Genomic DNA, 9,654 nt, shown 5'->3' on the forward strand with positions numbered 1-9,654 from the left:
AGACAGACATGGCGAAACTATAAGGGTTCCGTTTTTGCCATTTTGGGTCCGGAACCCTAAAAAGTGACATGTAAAAGAGCACTTTGCGGCCTACTTACAAAATAAATCATTTTGATACTTGCTAGCGAAAAAGATTGTCAAATTGCAATATAAAGTATGTCGTTCGTGCCAACATAACGTCGGGTAATGGGCGATATTCATATAGACGAATACCTACAGGGACAAATGTATGTACTTTGTAGATAACAACAGGGTGATTTCGGGTTCATGATTTCAACTATTATTTTCTACTGATGACTTATGGTTATTCATTTATTTTAATAAAAAAATGTCTGAACTTACCACTACGATCATCATCATACTTTCTAATCTCCAACCTCCAGTCAACCTCTTTGCTAGAAAACTTAAAAAATTATGAGTAATAATGTCACATTACGTCAAAGTCAATCAACGTGATAATAAAAATTGAAAGAATACGGTGACCATAATCAGCAATCATTACAGTTTGCATTTTTTTGAAGCTGTACAAAACTAAGGCATATTATACATTTAGTACTAACCTATAGTGATCTTTTGATGAAAGTATGTTAGATGTTCTTTTTTGATACACGTTACCCAAATCACCCTGTAGAAACAGCGTCTACCAATCAATAGAGACCGAAAGGATCGCGACGAAAAATATAATAAAACAAGCGGCAGGCGAGATTGCAAATTTGGAACAATGCATATTTCCCCTTAACTGGAGGTAGACGTAAAATCGCGTTGCGAATAATAATAAAATTATGTTTTCAGTTATTGCCAGCGTTTATATCAAAGTTTATATTGCTGAACGAATAAAACTGTCGTGCGGTAGTTTGTTGCACGAAATAGAATGCATCTGTGCATTATTATGAGCATGCATTTTATTTCTTTATTTATATTGTTAATAGTTAGTTTCCTTTGTTAGGTATTTTGTGGTCAATTAAACTGTGCGAAAATAAAATACTTTTCTGTGATTTCACGCGAAAAAATTAGATACCGATGACAAATTGAAAGATTACATTAGTTAAGTTACCACGTGTATTTTTTTGATGTTAATGTATATGTATCAATAATTATTGTGAAAAACAAAGACAGCACATAGCAATCACAAATCGTCATCATCATTCCAACCTAAATGTATCCCATAGCTGGGCACAGGACTCCTTTCAGAATGAGAAGCCTTGGGCCACAGTTAATTAAGGCCTAGGGTGGCTTGAGAACTTCACTCGTACCATTGAATTGCTTCGCAGATCTGTGCAGTTTTCCTAGCCATGTTTTCCTTCACCGCAAAGCTCGTGGTAAATTTCATATGTAATTTCACACGTGAATTCCAAAAACCTCACAGGTTTGAGCCTGGGTTTGAAGCCACGATCCTCTGCTTGATTAGGTCATAAGTCAAACTACTAGTTTGCCACGGCTTTTACAATCACAACAATCATAAATAATACTATTCAAATTATGTTTTGAATTCATATAGAGTTGTTGAAACGACACAGTCCCAATTTAGACATCGACAAGGAACCAATGTTTCATACATGACAAAATAATCACTGATTTAATTATTATGCGTTACGTTCTGTAATTTCAAGAAGTTAAAATAAGGGTATTTTATGGATATTTTGCTCTAATACTCATAATAACTTGGAGTTGGCACAATTTCACGCCCCGGCTCTAGCGTAAAAGAACTTACTTTCGACGAATTAAAAAAAAAAATTCTTTAATCTTCAAAATTCTATTTTTTTGTACTATTGCTTCATGGGGTGTAATGGGGTTCAAATAACATCTCTCGAGCCCCAAGCCAACCTCACCTGCTCGCGGTGCACCCTGCTGAATAACTAACGAGGCACTGGCGACCCACCAACCCGTCTTGGACCAGCGTGGTGGGCTTATGGTCCAACCCTCCTCTATGATGAGAAAAACACTGAGCTGCGCTCAATGACTCGAATTGCTGACGTGGGCGTAAAGACGGCCAAGTTGAAGTGGGACTGGGCTGGACATGTCTGTCGAATGAACCCAGAACGTTGGGCCAAAATTGTTACGGAATGGGTCCCTAGTGACGGATACCGTAATAGAGGCAGACCGAAGAGGAGATGGAGGGACGACTTAGATGCCTATAATGTGGGATGGCGGGAGCTCGCCTTTGATAGGCAGGAGTGGAGAAAGAGAGGAGAGGCCTTTGCCCAGCAGTGGGACACAAAAATAGGCTAATAAAAAAAAAAAAATTCTTCATTTAGTACGGCTTTTATTTACGTTTCGACTTGTTTACAAACGTTAGCGGTTCGTTTTGAAGCACAGCTTTGATAAATATTTTATTTGGTAGTATTGGTTACATGAGCTGTAACTTACAACATGAGAAGTTCTCGCTAACTTTTTTTTTTTATTCGACTGGATGGAAAACGAGCAAGTGGGTCTCCTGATGGTAAGAGATTACCACCGCCCATAGATACCTGCAACGCCAGGGGGATTGCAGATGCGTTACCAACCTAGAGGCCTGAGATGGGATACCTGCCAGTGCAGTGTAAGTGCCAGTAATTTCACCGGCTGTCTTACTCTCCACGCCGAAACACAACAGTGCAAGCACTGCTATTTCACGGCAGGATTAGCGAGCAAGATGGTGGTAGCAATCCGGGCGGACCTTGCGCAAGGTCCTACCACCTGCAATAGAGAATGTTCTCGGTAACGAGAATTTATCTCCTTAATTTATTTGGCGCACTGTGTGCCAGAAAAGAATGTGACTCGGCGGGAACAAGCCAATTTTTTTTCGTACGAAAGGTATAGCCATTGGCTGAAGGAACAACTTTCTGAAATATTTTTGTATTATTTTCTTCTAGGTAGAAATTTAATTTCAGGAAAATCGCCGTTTTGACCGATTTTAACAATAAAAATTGCGCAGAACCATAAAATTATAATAAACTTCATATAAACCTCATCAATGTCAGCCATATCGCGTAGAGTAACTGCTCCTCAAATAATATTTTTATGCACTAGTATAAATAAATGTGAAAATTAGTTATACTGTGGTACATACACGGTTTGTAGCTGAGAAGCAAGGTAAAAATAGTGTAGTTCGTTTACTAAATATTTAGTTGTTGAATCACGCATTGAAGTAAGATCATATCCCGCAGACGAAAAAAACATTAATTTTTAGGAATTATACCTATAATTGCGCGAGAAATTAAATGAACTAGAACCAAACAAGTAAATATAGCGGGTGAGCAACTAACAACGCGATTCGATGTTGACAAATTGCAACAAGATATGCGCTGTTTTACTGGGATGTGTGGCTGTTATGACTTCCCATGAAGACTCTAGCTCCGAGGACGAAAAAACCGGTAGTAAGTTTTCACCCGCGACCTTAAAATAGCTACGTCTATGCAAGCGGGAGCGCCAAAGTTCGCCGTTCGCATACTCTTCGAAAGTCATACCGTAATTTTTGTCCGAATCATCGTTTGTCATAATTTTTTTCCCATTGAAACCTTAAAATTTTCTGATTTTTGTAATCATTCTATAGGATATTATAGGTTAGGTTAGGTTTGTTTTATAACAACTCTGAACAATTATTGGATTCAGAGAAAAACGAGTTACTTTATGACAGGCTTTTTAGTCTCTGCAAAAAATCAGCGTTGCTACACCCACTGTGTAGCAACACATGCTGAGTGGAGACATACAATATATTATAAATTATGCTTGCATAGTAATAATTATTATTGTTTTTTGTGTTTGGTGGTGGTACTGTTGGGACCGTTAATTAATCATTTTTCTTTATTTCTTTCTTTCAAACGAGCATTCTAATAAACATTACATTCGGACTTTCGATAAGTATGCGAACCGCTATGGACCCATGATCAGCCAGACAAGTGGTCTATCAATTTTTAAACAAGTTCCTATCAAATAAATGTGAGAATGAATATGTCGCTAAAGTCGAACTTTCAAGTTGTCAGACACATCTATTGGCATTATTGTTTTATGGGGTCTACTCGTATATTGACTCCCATAACTTTAAATTTTCGATTTGGTTATCCCTACCGTTGTTTGTCATAATCGTTGCTCGTCAGAATTATCATTGGTCATAATTTTAATAGTCATAATTTTCTTTCGCCCCCTTTCATTAGTCATAACTATTGAATTTCATACCGTTATTGGTCATAACATTTAATGTGGTAATTGTATTGAAAGGTTGAAATTCACAAGGAATATTATTATTTGACATAACGCATTTCTGTCAGCTGGTACTTTTGTAAGGGTCACAGTTCTAATCTAACCTAACCTATTTTTCTGGCAGCTTTTTTTTAAGGGGTCACAGTTCTAACCTAACCTACTTTTCTGTCAGCTGGTACTTTTTGTAAGGGGTCACAATTCGAACCTAACCTAATCTACTTTTCAGGCAACTATTTTTTTGTAAGGGTCGCAGTCCTAACCTAACCTAACCTGCTTTTTTGTTAACTGGTCATTTTTAAAGGAGGCACAGTTCTAACTTTCTAATGTTTTAATGTATGACATGTATTATTGCTGAATTTTAAAATGATTCCTTTAAATCATTAGAGAATAATGAAATGAAATAAAATCATCGAGCCGTGGTGGCCGAGTGGTTTGACCTAATGGCCTCTCAAGCAGAGGATCGTGGGTTTAAACCCCGGCTCGCACCTCTTAGTTTTTCAAAATTCATATGCGGAATTAAATTTGAAATTTACCACGAGCTTTACGGTGAAGGAAAACATCGTGAGGAAACCTGCACAACAAACCTGCGAATTAATTCAACGGCGTGTGTGAAGTTCCCAATCCGCACTGGGCCCGCGTGGGAACTACTGCCCAAACCCTCTCATTCCAAGAGAAGGCCTGTGCCCTGCAGTGGGACGTATATAGACTGGGATTGATGGATGGATGTTGTTATTGGTGTTTTTTGAATGCAGATTGTGCGTTACTCTACATGTAACACTTACTTAGTGCATGTATAGCAATCTTGCAAATAAGTTCTGCTTAATAATAATAATAACGTTGTTTATTAAATCTTAAATTTCAGGAACGAGAGTGGAAAAGTCGGAATTACCTTCCAGCTGGCCGGAAGAATGGAATAGCGGGATAATACCATTTGTTTACGATTATTTTTGTGGTAGTAAGTATACGTTTAATCATGTTTCAATCTTTATTGATAGCTGCTTCATAACCAGATAAATTTTATTCCCTATCTGAAATTGGAAAATCCTATTCAACGCTCCTCAAGGAATATCGCTATGTAGGCCAAATTTCAAGTCCCTGACTCCAGTAATTTTGGACTATCGATTTCGGATCAGTCAGGACATGTTTTTATAATTATTAACCGACGAAAAAAAACGGAGAAGGTATATATATTTTTTATGGATGACCATGCATAACTGTTTACAGAGTAGTCCGATTTTGATAATTCTTTTTTATTGGACGGGGTATACCCCAAAATTGGTTCCATATAAATTTGGAAAAAAAATCCAACCCTTAGGGTAGGAAAACAGGGGTGGATTTATTGCTCACTGATTGTAATGTATCTCCAAGCTTATTTTTTTCAGAGTAGTCCGATTTTGGTAGTTCTTATTTTATTGGATAGGTTATACCTATACCTCGAAGTTTGTACCATTTAAGTTTGGGAAAAAAACTACCCTAAAGGTGGGAAAAAATATAAAATTAAATCTTGTAGACAAAAAAATTAAACCTGCGCAAAAACTGAAAAGCAAAAAATAATAAACCTTTTTTATTTAACCTTAGTCTAGGTTCCAGTTCGAAGTCGGTGCCTCAGCACTAGCCAGCAGGAGTGGACCTATTCGTCTACTTGATGGGCTTCTATCACTCCTCCTGGCTCCTGCTGAGGCACTGACTTCAAACTGGTACGTAGATGAAGGTTAAATAAAAAAATGTTTATTTTTTTATGCTTTTCAGTTTTTTCGGCGGTTTAATTTTTAGATAAAAGAACTTTAGGCTGAATTTTATTTTACACTTCGGGTAGCATCGTTTCTTGCACTATTAGGCACTACTGTCGTATGAATGTGATCACGCGTGGGCATTAAGTGTAAAGCTACCCAATTTGGTTGGTTCTTCAATGTGAACTTCCGCAAAGTAATGTCTAATAATAATCAACTAAACAACCTCGTTTTTATTTCAGATCCTAAAAGTTTCATAAAGATCATACGTAGAGGCCACGACTTCATCAGACATAAAGCATGTCTGCGATTTCATGAGCAAAATCCCATAGTATTTGCGCAGATAGCAAACCTCACTTACTTGTACTATACTTACTCGGGTGTACTAGAGGAGTGCTGTGGAACTTACTTTAGCAAGGACATTGGAAGACGGGTTTGTTTTTCCCTATAGCACTCGTATAGACTCATATGGATTCGTATAGCATGAAGAACAGATGGCCGTTGGAGCCAAATAGGTCTCGAATGGAGACCGGGATCAGCAAGCGCAGCGTAGGACGTCCTCCAACGAGATCGACGGATGATCTGGGTGCTCTAGGTGGTCATCCACCCGCGAGTTTACGGTGCATGCAAGCCGCTTCCAACCGAAGCAACTGGCGGTCTACGGGTGATATGATGATGATAAATACCACTCGCATAGACTCTATTAAGAAGTTTCAAGAGCATAAAACTTCGCGACCTTGGCGGAGATAGAGAACTTCACTTGCTTGTACTTACTACGTTTACTACCTAAGGTATGTTGGTATTCTTAGCCAAACCTCTTCTAGCAGTTCCATTGTTTATTTCCTGGGGAAATCATCTTGACGATCCCGACGAACAGGAGTTCTTCGTGTTACTCAACCCCTTCGGAATTGGTCAATAGAATTGTGTGTTTCTTAATATGCAATACAATACAATTACTCTGTATTGTACACCAGAAATAGTAAGAGATACAGAAAAAACAGGTACACAGAAAACATAAATTTATGATTCACTTTTTCTCAAAAATATTCATATTAAATATATAATGTAATACAAATATTTTTGAGAAAAAGTGAATCTTAAGAACTACATAATGGTATTAACCAGTTCTAAAAGGGTAAATAAAGACAGTAATTTAGTATAGTCCCGGAATTTCAATTCAACTGCTACGAGTAAATAAGACTTTTTAACGCGTGTATATAAAGCCGCAGGTTTTTTTCTAGTATTGGGAATACGTTTTTTTTGCCTTGTTTTCTTATAACGTCACGGATATGTGTTTTCTATTTTCCACTTAGGTATACTTATTTCATTTTCTTCTACTAATATTCAATCCTTTTTTTATCTTATTTTCAGCTAGTACTGATTACGCCAAAGTGCAGAGCCCCCGCAGAAGTAGCGCATGCGACTCTGCACGCTCTCGGGCTGGTACACGGGAAAGGCCAGGGATTCTCGCAACCTTCCGTCCAAGCAGTGCTGTACCCCGAAGAGTGCATGAACACTGAGGTCGATCATCATCATGAGAATAACGGTATATTGGCCACAATAAGTACGAGTGTGGAGATTATTGATTGATTTCCCTTATTCCTTGTAGTCTCTCCCTTTCATCCGAGTTTTATAAGTTAGTTTAGACCATTCACTCTAAACCGCGAACCTGGCAGGCCTCCTACTAGGTGAACTGACGACATTGTGAGAATTGCGGGCAACTGGTGGATGCAAGTGGCGACTGGTTGTTCATATTGTGGCGTTCTAAGGGGGAGGCCTTTGTTCAGCAGTGGACATCTTCTGGCTGATAATGATGTTGATGATGATTCACTCTAAAGCCCACTTTAAATCTGCAAGAAAAATTGTGCAATTTGTATTAAATTCGCTTTACTTACAGCCTCGCATTGCAGTGCAATCGACTTACACGAGTTTTCTTGCAGGCCCCTGTTTCACGAACGTGACAATTGTCAGTGACATTATGTCGACTGACAATCTGTTATTTGTATCTAAATTAATGACAATTATTTTGTAAAACAAGTATTATTTTTCCTAGTTGACATTTATTTGTAGAATTGTCGGTAAATCTTGATATGAGATTAAAGCTGTGTCAGGTTTACGTTACAATTGTAATGTTTCGTGATTCATACGCGTATCTTTAAAATGGCTCCCTATGAAAGTAGTAATCGCACTTGTCAGCGCGGTGAAATAGAGCCCTAGTCTAAACTGGGTCTAACGCTCGCTTGGTGACGTTTACCTAATCATTGTATAAACTTAAAGTTGATTTAAAACGTTCAAATTCACCCTTTTAGTTACAAATTACATTGAATTGGGTGATGTGGCAGGTCATCATCATCATGACAGCCGAGAAAGACGTCCACTGCTGGACATAGGTCTCCCCCGAGGCTCTCCACTCAGACCGGTCTTGTGCTTTCCGCATCCAACGCGATCCCGCGATCTTAACCAGGTCGTCACTCCATCTTGTTGGAGGCCTAGCGGCAGCTCGTCTCCCGGTCCGCGGACGTCATTCGAGAACCTTCAGTAGATGGCAGGTACTAGAATAAAATTAAGTCATGTGAAGTATTTGCCAAGAATTTTAGCTGCCTTCAAAACTTTTAAATGTTTTTCTATTGTATTTTGTTTCTTTTCTTTTGTACAATAAAGAGTTTACATACATACCTATATACATACAGTATACTTTTGCTAAATGTTTTATTAACATTTTTCAACACATTGTATCTTGGTTCTACACGTACGAGCCTAAATATAATCAAAAATAGGAGTAAGATTTCAAAGATAATTTTAATGTTCCTTCTGTTTTCCGTACTGCTTACTACTTATTGAATGGTGTTCAATAAAGAAAATTCATTACATAATTCATTACAGCTTTTGTCGAGAATTATTCTAAACATAATCGTCAGTTAAACGTATGACGATCGGATAACCTAGCGGTTAGTTAAACCTCACTGCGAAACCTATAAATAGATATTTAAGTAAGCATATGCATAATAACAATAATATATAAGAACGTTACCATTACATAGTACAAGTGTTAAGATACGAGTATAAATATTTGGACCATTGACACTACTTGACCTAAAATTGGTGTCAATGGTGTAATGGTTATATTTATTTATTTCTATCATTAAGACCACAGCATAACAACTACGAGTACACTTGCATATTGTTAAAATTACCTTACATTTCCTCGTAACTCGCTATCCCACGATAAATCCAGAAACCAATATTACTAGATCCGCCTATGCAATTCCGTTGCTATGGCAGTTTGATCACAGCGGATCTTCTTTTAATGGTCGCATCGTTCGACACGCGTCAGGTCGATAAGATCCCTTTGTTTGTACTTGTGCGAATCCGTCGTTCTGGAATGCACTGTCTCAGCATTCAACTCCTTTTATAAGGAAACTGTCTGTTAACAATTCAGTGTTACGAGTAATTTTAAACGTATTCAATTTCCGCACCATAAAGACTGAAGATCTCTAACTAAATGACAGTTCTTCTATCGTACCATATCGTTGACTCTGATGTTGAGGCTTGGGGTTGAGGTGAAGGGATGAAAATGATGAAACACACACACACGCACGCACGCACGCATGCATGCACACGCACGCACGCACGCACGCACGCACGCACACACACACACACACACACACACACAAAATGTCACAGTTGTAATACCTACCTAATATTCTATACTATACCAGGAAACGCGTGCATCAGATTACTTGTT

At 38.1% G+C, this 9,654-nt stretch overlaps 1 protein-coding gene and 1 long non-coding RNA gene across 3 annotated transcripts; one reads left to right on the forward strand and one right to left on the reverse strand.

Annotated features, from left to right (window-relative positions):
• Nucleotides 1-298: 298 nt before the first annotated feature.
• LOC141439712 (uncharacterized) lies at nt 299-1,031 on the reverse strand. Its single transcript, XR_012452629.1, has 2 exons — nt 561-1,031; nt 299-403 (listed from the first exon to the last, which is right to left on the reverse strand). It is a non-coding gene; the product is annotated as an uncharacterized lncRNA (long non-coding RNA).
• A 1,921-nt stretch (nt 1,032-2,952) lies between these two features.
• Nucleotides 2,953-8,786, forward strand: LOC141439630 (uncharacterized). 2 transcript variants are annotated; one of them, XM_074103944.1, is made up of 5 exons: nt 2,953-3,072; nt 3,170-3,356; nt 5,042-5,134; nt 6,152-6,342; nt 7,281-8,786. In XM_074103944.1, exons 2-5 carry the CDS (start codon nt 3,257-3,259, stop codon nt 7,497-7,499), a joined length of 603 nt encoding a protein of 200 aa, XP_073960045.1. In that variant the 5' UTR covers nt 2,953-3,072; nt 3,170-3,256; the 3' UTR covers nt 7,500-8,786. The 2 variants fall into 2 exon arrangements, with proteins under 2 accessions (XP_073960045.1, XP_073960044.1); XM_074103943.1 differs by having other exon boundaries at nt 2,953-3,356.
• The last annotated feature ends 868 nt before the right edge of the window (nt 8,787-9,654 follow it).

Source organism: Choristoneura fumiferana, chromosome 21 (genome assembly GCF_025370935.1).
Source record: "Choristoneura fumiferana chromosome 21, NRCan_CFum_1, whole genome shotgun sequence".
NCBI classification, from domain to species: Eukaryota; Metazoa; Arthropoda; class Insecta; order Lepidoptera; family Tortricidae; genus Choristoneura; species Choristoneura fumiferana.

What these genes read in the sequence shown, in the direction of transcription:
- LOC141439630 (XM_074103943.1), top strand. Translation starts at nt 3,257, where the DNA reads ATGTTGACAAATTGCAACAAGATATGCGCTGTTTTACTGGGATGTGTG. An exon ending in CGAGGACGAAAAAACCGGTA is followed by an intron (nt 3,357 to 5,041) that starts GTAAGTTTTCAC and finishes CTTAAATTTCAG; the next exon opens with GAACGAGAGTGGAAAAGTCG. An exon ending in GCAAGGACATTGGAAGACGG is followed by an intron (nt 6,343 to 7,280) that starts GTTTGTTTTTCC and finishes TCTTATTTTCAG; the next exon opens with CTAGTACTGATTACGCCAAA.